Source organism: Monomorium pharaonis, chromosome 7 (assembly GCF_013373865.1).
Source record: "Monomorium pharaonis isolate MP-MQ-018 chromosome 7, ASM1337386v2, whole genome shotgun sequence".
Classification (NCBI taxonomy): Eukaryota; Metazoa; Arthropoda; class Insecta; order Hymenoptera; family Formicidae; genus Monomorium; species Monomorium pharaonis.
Window position 1 is genome coordinate 13,251,633 of NC_050473.1, and position 14,437 is coordinate 13,266,069.

The following is a 14,437-nucleotide window of genomic DNA, read 5'->3' on the forward strand; positions in this document are numbered from 1 at the left end:
AAATTTAAATGAATAAAAGTTAAATGATCTAACATTTTCTCTTTATCAAATGTTAATCAAAGATATACAATAAAAATTTACAATGATGATTAAAAACTATTAATAGTATAATCAATTAATAGTGTAAAAACGAAATAAATAAAATAATTTGTTTTATCAGTCAATTTTGTAATTTTAGCGTTTTGGTGTTTTAAAGTCAATAGATTTTTATACAAATATATAAATTTTGCAAATGGGTCATTAGAAATTAATAATCAAATATAAACTGCTCAGTAAACATGCTTGTAGCAACGATTATACTCGCGAGCGCGTTCGCTCGGGAAACTATCGTTTACCAGTGAAAGCATCATTAAACGAAAGACCGTAAGTATCCGGCAAAGGATACTCAAAGGCAAGCAGCTGATAATTTTATTAGAAATGCTCATGCACGTACACCTTTCAACAGTTTCAACTGACGAATACAAATTGGGCCCTCGCCAAAAAAATCTAGCCATTGAAATGTTATATAACCACTCTTTATCTTTTCTTTGGAATAATAGCTAGCAAAATATTACATATTTGTGCACTTATTTATTAAAAAATTAATTTTAAAATCTTTCTCTCTTTAGAGACTCCAAAAATTTTTATTCGCCATGATATAAATGCTTAATATTATTACAATATACGTTGTACATGAAGTACATGAAGTAAGGTTTCTTCTCGTTTGACAAACATGCAGGAAGTATCTGTAGAGTTCACTTGTGCATAAGTTTTACACAATTAATTATTAATAATTGTTTAATAAAAATTATTAAATTTAGAAAATAATAAAGAATTTGGATATTAAGAGTAATAAAAATTAAATAATAAAATATACAGTTATATTTTTTTCCATAAAAAAAGAATTAACAATCTCTGTTAATAAATTAATGGATTAAAAATGCATTCTTTAAATATATTTTGCAATGTATGAGTTATTTTCATTTTAAGAGAATACAGTTCAAAATATTATTGTTACTCATATAACTTAACTGTACGTCGCGCAAATGATTGTTCGGAGGTAGAGACTGCAGGTGAATAAGGGGCACTTAACACGAAATGTTTCCCTTGCACTTACGTTCTCACGGCTGGCCACATCTTTTTCGCGACCCCGGCTATGACCTCGTGATACTTATAGACTCTCTCTGCACAATGCGGTATGAAACAAAAAGACGCAGGCATAACATAATAAATGTATTTCTTTTAATCCTGTTGCAGCATCATATAAAATTAAGGCACGGAAGGCATCGTCGACAACACGGCGATAGTTATCTGCCCAACAGTTTCGTATTAGACACGGATGAGCCCGAGAGAGGCAACTGGGGACCATGGTCGACACCCAGTACCTGCTCGCGCTCCTGCGGTGGCGGAGTTGCCTATCAAACCAGACAATGTCTCGACATAGAGTGAGTTGCTTTGTGAACTTTTACATTTATCGTCTATTTGCTACCATTCCATTCATATTAAAATGCCGCACACTATAGTTCTGACACACATCTATAATATTTAATGTAATGTCAAATGAGATGTGACAGAAAAATAAGCGCGGCATTTACAAACACCAAAAAATGTTTTGTTGATGTAGACAGATTTCTTGACAACCAAAATGTATTGTTAATACTCGTATCTGCTAGAATTTTGACTATCACATACAGAATGTGTAAATTCTGCTTCTATCAGTTAGATTGATTAATATGTAATACATATATATGTCACAGTATTTGCTAATAATTTATCTACTTTAAGTTCATTTTTACACACATACAATTTTTGCTGTAGTTGCAAGGTTATTTTTTTAAGTGAAAAAGATCAGACATGTTAATATCCCTCCTCTCCCGTGAAATTATAAAAATATAAATGATAGCGCTGGATATTACAAACGGTTAATTTTTTTTAATTCTTGTGACATTTTTTTGACGAAAAATCCTTCACGCGATATTTCATAAAAAATTTTAATCAAGTATACAAATGTTTTTTTCGCAATTTGGTTTCCCAAAATACAATCAGTAAAAAATCTGTGAAATCAGTAAAAATGCACTAATTTTTAGTGATATATTTATAACTTCGCAATTAGTGAAATAAATATAATGATGTTTCAGTGATTATATACTAATTGAAGTAAAAATCACTAAAACACAGTGAATACTCACTAATTATTACAGCTGTAAGTACTACAATTTATAGAGTAACTATATGCAGTACGAGTAATGTATAAAAATTATTATTATTGATAAATATTGTGTATTATTTTCGTAAATGCAGTCACTCAAATTTGTCAACCATATAAAAAAAAATTTACAAGGCTACTTTAAAGTTTAGTCTTCGTTGAATTTATCCAAACGAAACCATTTTGCCTCGTTGAGTTTCTCGCTAAAAATCTTTTTAAAATTTGCTACAATAGTATGCTCAATTGAATATAGATTAAATTAAAAGCGGACACAAACTTGTAAAGAATCAAATTTCAATCTACAACAGATATTCGATGTAATATCATGTAAAAGGCAAATTGAAGAAATTTTATATCAAAAAATTGATAAATGTTGCAAACTGTTTTATATAATTTATGGAGAAATTTTAATAGCTACGTAAGTACACACACACACACACACACACACACACACACACACACACACGCGCGCGCGCGCGCGCGCGTATGTATGTATGTATAAAACATACAAAATTATTAATATATATTATACTTGATTATAATGGAAGAAAGTTTTTATTGGGAAAAGTTAAGTTAAGCAAAAAAATAAAAATTATATTTAAAGAAACACTAAAATTCAGATAAAAATCAAACATAAATATGCACGAAAACGTCAACGAAATCTTATTACAAGTGTGTCAGTCGCGATTAAATTTGGAATAAATCAACAAAACTTTTCTCCTAACACACGCCAACGTAACAGATCCACCGTAAATTCATCTTATCTCGAAACTAAGGAAAGATTAATCGTACTCACTTACACGTCTCCCAACATTACGCTATCCCGGGAAAATTCTCACAATTTTCCATCACACAGAGGAAGCGCAATTAAAGTTGGTTTTAACGCGCCGTGATTACGTAAAATAGAAAATCGGCAGAATGACCGATCGATGATTCATATTGTGCCAGTGATAGGTTGATATGAACGCATCGTTAATGATATAGTATAGATCTTAGAAAGCGAGACGTAACATAAAAGCATATAATGCATCAAATTCTTCATGTCTAATGTATCGTGTTACAAGTCTATAGGTTACGATTTAATTTCTAAGGGAACGCATTATTTTTCTCAATAATTCTAGTATGTTATACTTTCCATCTCCATAATTAACCCTAATCCCTCCAGCGTTTTTTTCGTTTAACTTTTTTTCTCCAATTAGATATTTCATGTCCATTACAGTTTTTACTGTGTTAACAGCTTCCAAAAAATTCACAAAAATGTTTATGATCTCTTTATATCTTCGACTAAGAATCAATGTAAAAAAAATTATTTGTTTAAATATTTTTTTATAATTATTTTATATCAAATATTTCTTCGGAGCTAACGACTGTCAGATATGGGGAAACATAAATGATTCTGATTGGAAGGAATAGGATTAATACTTTTGATTGAATTAAAATTTACGCATTAATTATAAATTAATGAATTAAACGTTAGAATTATATAATGTGTATTTTCTTCTAAATTCACATTAAAAGTGATTTGCTTTTGCTTAAAAGAAGTACTTTCGTGAGTTTGTAACTTTAAATGGATCAAGAATAAAAATGATAAAATTCTCAAAATATAACACAATATGACCTATTAATAAAGCATTATACGCGTGCGCGTAATATGTATACGCGCGCGCGTGTGTGTGTGTGTGTGTGTGTGTGTGTGTGTGTGTGTGTGTGTGTGTTGTGTGTGATCTACATTGCAACTACATAAATTTTGGAATCTTGTTCTAAAAGTTATATTAAACAAAAAAATATTTAACTCTTAGAAAGATAAATTTTTTAATGTCAAATTTTTTTGTGCGAAATTAAAGTAAGCAATCCTTAAAATACTATGTAAGAAACTTTACACTCGCGTATATTACAAGCCATTATAGAACATTTTACTTTTTTTTCATATTTTTTACTTTCTTCCAGATTTCATAATTTAAATACTTTTTGACTGAAAAAAATAAAAAATCTGTCTATATCTCATTTTACTTTTTTTTTTACAAAGAAACTATTTGACCAAGAGATCATTCTTAATTCAGCAGAGAACTATTACATAATTTATTTTTATTAAATTTGACAAGAATGGAAATTTAAAGCATATAATCGAAATCAAAAATACATTAGGAAAAATATTATAATATGGAGAATAATTATGAAAAATGTATTAATAATATCGATTTCTACAATGTTGTAACGTGATCAATGTAAATGAACATATTATATTTGAACAATGTATAATAGAAAGAAAAACTTGATTAAATTTAATCAATTATTATCAAATTAAATTTTTAAGAAAATTTGCTTTTAGGAATATATATTAATTGAATATACAAAAGTATAAAAGCAAAAGTTTAAGCTTATAACACTATTTAATTTTAGACTCTATCGTTTATCATAAAATAATATTATAAAATATATAGTTATTCTATAACGTGTGCTGCAGTGATAGCGGTCATGACAAATGTATTGGTGCATCCAGAAGATTCTTTTCTTGCAACATTCAAGTAAGTATAAAAAATTAATCATAATAATTTATAATTACTTTGTTCTCTGGAAACTCACTGGATGCAAATGATTGTATATCGTCTTCCGCGAGATGTAATAATATCGGCAAAATATTGTAAAAAGATTCTGTTATGCAGATGCTGCGATGTAAATCTATTACAATCAGGAATTTGATTAATTGCCTTGTAACATGAGAGATTTATGTAATGTGCTTTAATACATCGCTTGGTTTAACAGTCTATCAAGAAACTTTGGGCAGATGTATAATGCGCGTTTCAATTAATTTCATCTGCAAACTAAAATTACTGATTCGTAATTTTTATTCTCATTTCTTTCTTTTATGTGTACAATTCTTACAATAATTCAATTATTATTTAAAACTTTTGCTCTCTCTCTCTCTCTCTCTCTCTCTCTCTCTCTCTCTCTCTCTCTCTCTCTCTCTCTCTCTCTCTCTCTCTCTCTCTCTCTCTGTTTTCTCTCTGTTTTTTACTATTTCAAGTTACTCTATTGTCTTACTTTATTTTTATTAGCCTTTTAATCCATTCGCAAGAAATCTTCCACCATAAATTCTATGCTGTATCTTCGTGCGTAGTATCGATTCCGTTAGAATATCTTTTTTTCGTTTTTGCTAAGGTCCCACTTAATTTATCGACATTACCTGTCCCACAAATCACTTTCATGAAACGTCCACTTCTGGGTTCTCTTCTGGGTCATTTCACTTTTGAAGATCGTTCATGAAATACATTACGCGCTTATTTATTTTAAATAAGGATAAAATTTTTAAGTCTATCAGTATTATCACTTAAACTGCCAAAACATTAACAATTAATTTACATATTATATAAATATCAGTTAAGAATAAATTTGTAAACAATTTTTAATCGGCAAAGACGTATTTAATATGTGAAAATAAAGACTGAATGTTATGTCATGTACTATTTACATTTACAACGTGTGTGTGCGTGTGTGTGTTGTACTAAGTTTGATAAATAAATTTATTACATTTTTTACGTTTTTATTAATGTGTAATATAAATAAAATAATTTATTTTATGAGATCAGATGTTCAACAAGCTAAACTAACCTAACAAAAAGAATACTGTTAATTAGAAAATGAAAACATACTGATTCTTAAAAATTTGACAGAAAACGTTATAATTACTAGCAAATTTCACTTATTGTTGCTTGTTTAATATTATGAATTGTCATTATTTTAAATCAAAATATACACAAATAATATGTCGTTGAGTTAACAAATTTTTAATTTTATCTTTCTAGGAATGTCCCGGTGAATCAAAAGATTTTCGTGCAGAGCAGTGCGCGGAATTTAACAACGTACCTTTCGAAGGAATTTATTATGAGTGGGTATTTCGCTTACGTTTTCTCTCTCTCTCTTTCTCTCTGTCCTCTTTACATAAACGTATGATTATCAATACATGAGTAAAAATTCCAATAGTTCATAAAACAAAATTTACTGTTTTCGCAAATTACAATGAAGCTCCAAACTAAGATAGATATGCTATGATCAAGCTAATCGGTGAAATGTCCGTTAATGTATATAATGTAAATAATTACCAAAGTTTCTATTAAAAATATAGCTTTACAATATTTATAACCATAAAACAAGATGATAAATCTTTAATTTGTCGTAGTAAATACCGATACAAAACATTTGGTAAATATAAAAAATTAAATATTATAAAGTAATAGATAATGATCATGCCTAATTGACAAAATGGACATTATAGTGATCAACATTTAATGTGCGTTATTATTTATTTTCTACAGTTGGATTCCGTACACCGGAAGTCCGAATAAATGTGAACTAAATTGCATGCCAAGAGGCGAGCGATTTTTCTACAGGCATAAAGTCGCTGTGATCGATGGCACTCCTTGTGAATCCGAAAAGAACGATGTTTGCGTTAAAGGCAAATGCATGGTAAATTATATTTAAAATTATTAATTCTCACAGGTTCATATAAAAAAGCAATTAGACAATTTTATATAAAATAATATATTTCATCGCATATTATTAGTAAATAATATAGACTAATATAGACTACGTTAAATAATGAATTTTTGTCATTAAGAGTTGTGAATAAATGGAATAAAAAAGCTTAGTGTGTTGTAAATAAATTCATACATATTTACACACAATTTATATATATACTAGTTATGCCCTGCCACGCGTTACTGTGGCTCTCTATTCATATGCTACGTTTTTTTCCAATTTTCTTTGCTTTCGTTGTTTAACTTTCAAGAGCCTTGCTTTACTATTGCTTTTTTTTATTTTATTTTTAAATAAGCATTTATCTATCTTTAATAAATCTAATTATATTCATTTATTCACGTACTTCTAACTTTTTTTCTAAAAGCTGCCATGGATTTAGAAATCCATTCAAAAAACTGTTTTAAATAAGTTCCTTTTTTTCAATAAATAACAGCCATCTTTATTTTTCTTATCACTTTAATTTAAACACAATAGAAACATTCTTCGCCTCTCCCGATCTCTCCCGTCTCTCCCCGTCTTTCCCGGTCTCTCCCCGTCTCTCCCGGTCTCTTCCCGTCTCTCCCCGTCTCTCCTGGTCTCTCCCGGTCTCTACCCGTCTCTCCCCGTCTCTCCCGGTCTCAATGTGTCAAAATTTCAATAATATTAATAAAAAACTATTTTTTACACTTAAATTATGGCCATCATTTTTAAAACACGGGTATATCCTAAATCAAACCCCATAAGAACTCCCGATTACGAATGCAACGTTGTGTCAAAATTTCAAAGCACTCGGTGAAAAACTTACGGAGATCTTAGATGAGGAACAAACATTTACATTTTTATTTATATAGATTAAAATTTATTGTAAACATAAAATATTTTATTATGTTTTGGATAGCACGTCGGATGTGATATGATGCTCGGTAGCGAGGCCAAAGAAGATGCGTGCAGAGAATGCGGTGGCGATGGCTCAGATTGTAATACTATTACCGGTTTATTTGATACAGACGATCTTCAAGTTGGTGAGTTATTTTTGTTGTAATTAATGTTAACAAATAAAATTAATAACAAGTTTTATATAACTTTTCAGATTAAAATCAATTTCTGTATCAATTTTATATTCTAATTAATGTTTTATTACAAGATATTTGTAATTCTATTTTAAATAATTATTTTCATTAGTAATAAAGAAATATTATTTCTCCAGGTTATATTGATATTTTACTTATTCCCGAGGGCGCAACAAATATTATTATAAAAGAAAAGTATCCATCCAACAATTATTTAGGTGAGTATAAATAAACTGATAATGATATAAAAATGATATAAATATCAAAAAGAAAAATAACGCAAAAATATATACATATATAATAATATAGATATTAATATATATACTGTATATAACGTTATAGATCTTATAATATAATAAATATAATTTAATGTGAGGATAATATCAATAAGTTGTTCATATTTTAAATATTTTTAAAACCGTCTGTTAATTAGCCATACGCAACACAACTGGCCATTATTATTTAAATGGTAATTGGAGAATAGATTTTCCACGCAGTTTGCGCTTTTCCGGTACAATTTTTCATTATGCTAGAGATCCTCAAGGGTTTGCAGCACCTGATACTATCACGGCTTTGGGACCTACAAATGAACCGATTTATGTTGTGGTTGGTATACATTGGTATCGATTTTTTTTTGCTAATAAAATGTTCAGAATAAAGAATGTTTTTTCTTCGCAGTTGCTGTACCAAGATCGCAACGTCGGAGTGCATTATGAGTACAGCATACCCAAAAAGTTCTCAGCGCATACCGACCCGGATAGTTACACTTGGGTAACTGATGAATTTTCAAGTTGCAGCGTCAGTTGTGGTGGAGGTATCTATTATAAAATTATTATCTAATATATACACGCGTTATATTAAAATTTTAAGTTTTCAAGTTTATGGTTTTTTAATACAAAAATGTTTTTCATCCGTTATGTACAGATACATAGAAAATTTGTTAATCTATTGATAATACTTAAAAATTGTTTAAATACTGTTTAATAAATTACTTTCATTTTTATTAAAATAATAACACTATTAGATTAAAATAATATAATTAATTATATGACTGTCATGAAAACAAATGGCAGCAAAGTAATAAATATTGCTGATATATTTTAATCACGTATTAGGCATTAAAATTTATTATTCATATTGCTTTATGAAAAAAATCAGTCTTTTTTACCGTTATAATTAAAGTAACAGTTACACTTGAACTGAGACTTAGAAACTTACAAATAAGAGACATGTAAATTACAGTCGTTTACAAGAATATAGCGGCGTCTATGACGGCCTCCTAAATTAGTTTTACTAAATTTATTTTTACCACATATTTACTATTTGCCAGTGGAAGTAAAATAAGATTAGTTCCACTATATTCTTGCAAAGTTACTTATTAATCAGTTTCCATATAACGACCGGTTTGCGTGTCTCTTACTTGAGGGTGTCTAACTTGAACGAAGATAAGTTTGCGTTTTTTAATTTGTCTAATTTTTAAGGCTATCAATCAAGACGGGTAGCTTGTGTACGAAGGCGCGATAATCAGCCAGTGGATGAGAGTTTATGCGATCCACAGTTGGAACCGGCTGACACTCAAAGCTGTAATGAAGAATCTTGTCCGCCTCTTTGGGTAGAAGGCCCATGGTCATCTTGCACCAAACATTGCGGCGAAGGGGGTGAACAGACCAGGGAGATTAAATGCGAGCAGATTATTTCGGGTGGAATTGCTTCTGTTGTGGATGATTCTCAATGTCTGGAAAAAGTAGGGCCGAAAGGACTTACTAAGCAAGAATGCAATAAAGATGTGGATTGTCCACAATGGCATGAAGGGCCCTGGAAACCTGTAAGTTATCGTATAATCACATATAGTGATATTAAATTACAATTATTTGATTATGAATAAATTTTTTATTATAAATAAATTTTAATGAATAAATAAATGTTTTTCTAGTGCGATTACATATGCGGACCTGGTAAGCAAATTAGAACAGTTACGTGCTATAAGAAAGTGAATGGTAAGATCCAAGTGCTGGAAGATGAGGCATGCGATACAGAAATGCCCGAACGTGAAAAGGCTTGCGAGCTGAGACCTTGCGCTGGTCTTGATTGGGTTACCTCGGAATGGAGTGGAGTGAGTTCTTTAAATGCACACAAATACCTTTTTTTATTTTTTAACAAAATTACTAAATTTATGTCTACGTTTCTCTCTCTAACTTTTAAACAAACAGATATAATTTGAGATTCTTTTCTCGACAGTGTGAAGAAAAGTGTGATCTCATTAAAGAAACTAGAACAACCCATTGCGCTACTCAAGATGGCACAGTTTATCTAGATGATTTGTGTGATGCAGACAAAAAACCAGAATTAGAAAGAGATTGTGAGAAAGCTAAGAATTGCGATTTTCAGTGGTTCACTTCGCAATGGAGCGAAGTAAGTGAATGATTATTTTCTTTATTGTTTACTTTAAACTAAAAATATTTTATAACACAAATATATAAATTAATTAATAAAACATTAGTCACAAAAGCTTTGATTTAAATATTCAACTTTTAAATTAAAAACTTACATCAACAATATTATTCTATTTGTTTCTCGTTTTTTGATATCTCCATAGTGTTCAGCAAAATGCGGATCTGGCGTTCAAACGCGCAAAGTATTCTGTGGCACTTTTAGCGACGATATTGTGAAGAAAGTTTCGGACGAAAACTGCGATCCTGAAAAGAAATTTGAAAATACTAAAAATTGTACTGCTGAAGAACCGTGCAAAGGCGAATGGTTCGCAGGGCCTTGGAGCAAGGTTTTTATTTTTGCCTTTATTTTTATAAATTTATTTCTGAAAATTAAAATTCTTATTTTTAAATATGCAATTAATTGATATTGTTTTGTTTAAAGTTCCCCTACTGTGGTTTTATAGAGCTTGATTGTACTACAATTTATGTTTATTACTTTTTGTGTAAAATGTAAAGATATACTACGCGTTTACTTGATACGAGACTCTACCGTGTCTCTTGACAATTAAAATCAATGTCGTATATCAATTACGCCGTAATATGTTGCAGTGTTCGAAGCCGTGTGACGGTGGCGATATGACTCGTAAAGTGATTTGTATGAAGGACAATAAGACTGTACCTGTGAGTCAATGTAATGCTGATGATATCATATTCTCGACCGAAAAATGCAATGACCAACCTTGTGAAGAAGGTAAAAATTTAATAAGCTTAGACCCATGTAAATAAAATAGAGTACACACATAGAAGTGTTTAACTTAACAAGAAAATTCTTTACATATTTTTAATGTATATATCTTTAAAAAAACTTTTGTTAGAAATTTAAATTATAATTTATGTAAATATGTTATTTTGTTGCAGGCGTGACACCGATCGACGAGGACGCAGATAAGAAAATGATAGACTCAGATGAAGAAGACTGCGAAGAAGAGGAGGAAGAAGGTGCAGCTGAATTTAGTATTCCTGACAGAGTAAGTGAAACTGGATCATCTCGCACTTAATCAAATATTAAATACGACTGATTTACTTCGTTACTTGGATAACTTTGTTTCTTATTGTCCTACCTGTTTCAAAGAGTTCTCTCAAATTCGCGAATTAAATCAACCTTTTCTTATGCGCGGAACAATATAGTAAAGCAATTCTGCTTCAATTTTCCGTTTCGCCTAGGCTTAGGTGGTTGCAACATTGAAATATTTTTTCTTGTTTCAGAAAGTGACAGTTGACAAATTAATCGAACAAACAGAAGCAACATCTCAGAGTTCGTCATTTACTGGAAGTGACGCTTATGACACTATGTTCAGCGATTCTACGCGAGGCGATATATCACCTTCCGAATTGGGTAGTGGCGAAGGTAGCGGTGACGATGAATTTACCATGTTTGATACTGATTTCTTCACCGATAGTACTGTCGATACCGATTCTACCGTTGCCGAAGAAAGCGAAAGTCCGGTTAACGGAACGATGGAAGACAAAATCGGCACAACCGAGTTTGGGACAGAGGTAACTGAACAATCAGGTATCACTGAAGAAACTGACGAGACCCTTGAAGGATCCGGTATCAGCTCTGAAGAAGGATCCGGTGCAAGCACATTTACAGATGAATTTACTCGAGAAACTCAAACCTCAACATTGGAATCCGACGGTATGTTGTAAATATACTTATTATAGTTTCCAAGAAAGACATTATCCCAAATAATATTGTATTTAAATTTGTCATTAATAAAATTAGTATTGCTATGTATATTATATTAATTCTTCTGATATTGAATCAGGAATGACGGAACAACCGACGGATTATTCCACATCCGTTTCTAGAGAATTGACTAGCAACGTAGATATCGACACAACCGCTAACAAAAATTCAATAACTACAATGGAACCAAGTAGTATGACGACTGATTCAAATGATGTAACGAGCAATACAAATGAATCAACTGATACCGATGGCACTATTAGTTCAGCGGAAACCGCGATTTCTTTCACAACTGGATCGACAGAATCCACCGAAACACAGACGACAGATACTGAAACGACCGACTCTACAGAGACTGAAATAACACCAACTACCGAATCTACAGATACGACTGAATCTACGCAGTCTCCAAATACATTGTCTTCAGAAACGGAGACTACAATTACAGGAGAAACAGCAACGGCTGAAAGCGAAATTACCACATCGTCCGGTAAGTATAAAATTGTGGAATTGTTTATAATATAGATTGAAAACATTGTAATTTTGTTTATTCAAATTTAAATGGACATGGCATAGATATGACAATTTTTTAGATGTACTTTACAGAATTTTCAATACCTTTATATAACATAAAAATATTTATTTTTATATTTGTTATATTGTTGTAACATAAGTATAAATTAAAATTATTTTAATTATTGACAACTCAAAAATATAAATTCTAAAGTATAATATATCTCGCAGAAACAGCGACTGAAATGACATCAACGATTTCTCAGCTGACAACTGAATTAAAAGTACAAGGCGAATACGATTTTGATTCGGAAGAACAAAGTACTGATGCTACAACTACGCTATCGAGTCAAACAGACGAGAGCTACACTACAGTTGACAGTACGAAAGACACTACTGTTTCTGAGCTAAGTCCATCAGGAGGGACTGAAACTAGCAGTAGCGAGATAACGGAGGTAACCGAATCGGGACAAACTACGGACTCGGGAGAGACAACTGAGTCCGAAATTAGTACGGAATCAATTGATGTAACAGGACTTACAACTGAATCTAGTGATATTGTGACCTTAAGCACAATAGAATCCAGTGAGACTACTGTCTTGGGTTCTACGGAGACTACCGAGTCGGCTATGACGACCGGATCGAGCGAGACAACTTTGTCAGGCGAAACGAGTGAATCGTCGTCTTTCGAAATCACAACAATATCCGGTGAAACAACTGTGACGGAAATTACGTCCTCCACGTTTAGTGAAGAAACCGATCTTACCGAAAAGACTCATAGTAAGTAATTTTAAATATAATAAAATAAATGTTTCTTTTTATATTAATGTCAACTTGTAACTTTAGTCACAGAAATATGGACAACCAGTTTCCCAGAAATAACGACGCATAAACGGCAATGTAAACCAAGGAAGAGCTGCAAGAAAACGCCGTTTGGATGTTGCTACGACAATATTACTATTGCTCAGGGACCATTTGGTCAAGGTTGTCCGACGCCGCGCACATGCAACGAGACACGATACGGTTGTTGCTCTGATGGCGTGTCACCAGCTACTGGTCTCAAGAACAAGGGTTGCCCCGATTCCCATTGTAACGAATCACTCTTTGGCTGTTGTCCCGACGGTGTTACTACAGCACAAGGCAATGATTACGAAGGATGCAAGGAACCATGTGAAAAAACAGAGTTAGTTTCTAGAAATATTTTCATTAAATAAACGCTTGAAATGTATATTAATTTAATAATCTTTTAATTTAATCTCATAATTTAATTGCGTACGTTTAATTGCATAGATTTGGATGTTGTCCAGACAATGAGACTGCAGCTAGTGGAAAGGCTTATCTGGGATGTTGTAATATCACTGAATTTGGTTGCTGTCCAGGTGATATTAAAGCCGCTTCTGGTCCTAATGGCGAAGGTGTGTATTTCGTTTCTATATCGTATAAATTATCATACATCTGTGTAAGAATATACAACATATTTGCACGTTTGTTTGCCATATTCCTTCATTTGTACTTTTTTTTTAAAAAATCAAATCAAAAGTCACATGTATTGTACGTTTCTATTATATGTATTCATATTAAACATTTTCGGATATATTTTAAGTTTAAGTAATAATATATGTTGTGATAAGGTTGCGAGGAAGAAGTCACCTCTAAAACGGAGATATATGAAAAAACAACGCAACCTATTTCATCTGAAGATTGTGCCAATACCACTTATGGTTGTTGTCCTGATGGTATCGCTATTGCAAATGGCGCCAACTTTGAGGGATGCGGTGTCATTAATGCTGAAAACTGCAGCGCGTCCTACTTTGGATGCTGTTCAGACGGAGTTTCCCCTGGTTGGTGTTACATAATAATAAATTAATTAGTACGCCATTAACCTTGAAAGTGTGTTATAAAAAAAAATAAATCTGTTTATATCAATTTTATATCTATTATTAAAAAATATCGAAACAAACAAACTTTGGTA

At 31.4% G+C, this 14,437-nt stretch overlaps 1 protein-coding gene across 3 annotated transcripts in view; it reads left to right on the plus strand.

Moving 5' to 3' along the window:
- Positions 1–14,437, plus strand: part of LOC105828372 (papilin) — a 62,709-nt gene that overhangs the window by 36,603 nt on the left and 11,669 nt on the right. For all 3 annotated transcript variants that reach the window (XM_036289342.1, XM_036289343.1, XM_036289344.1), the window contains 20 exons: positions 1,237–1,424; positions 4,650–4,710; positions 5,989–6,071; positions 6,499–6,649; positions 7,599–7,722; positions 7,908–7,988; positions 8,204–8,376; positions 8,449–8,584; positions 9,252–9,595; positions 9,704–9,883; positions 10,009–10,182; positions 10,367–10,549; positions 10,812–10,953; positions 11,121–11,230; positions 11,469–11,901; positions 12,032–12,442; positions 12,697–13,245; positions 13,312–13,648; positions 13,756–13,880; positions 14,097–14,306. In XM_036289342.1, coding sequence (XP_036145235.1) covers positions 1,237–1,424; positions 4,650–4,710; positions 5,989–6,071; positions 6,499–6,649; positions 7,599–7,722; positions 7,908–7,988; positions 8,204–8,376; positions 8,449–8,584; positions 9,252–9,595; positions 9,704–9,883; positions 10,009–10,182; positions 10,367–10,549; positions 10,812–10,953; positions 11,121–11,230; positions 11,469–11,901; positions 12,032–12,442; positions 12,697–13,245; positions 13,312–13,648; positions 13,756–13,880; positions 14,097–14,306 — 4,195 coding nt within the window. The remainder of the gene's footprint in view (positions 1–1,236; positions 1,425–4,649; positions 4,711–5,988; positions 6,072–6,498; positions 6,650–7,598; positions 7,723–7,907; positions 7,989–8,203; positions 8,377–8,448; positions 8,585–9,251; positions 9,596–9,703; positions 9,884–10,008; positions 10,183–10,366; positions 10,550–10,811; positions 10,954–11,120; positions 11,231–11,468; positions 11,902–12,031; positions 12,443–12,696; positions 13,246–13,311; positions 13,649–13,755; positions 13,881–14,096; positions 14,307–14,437) is intronic.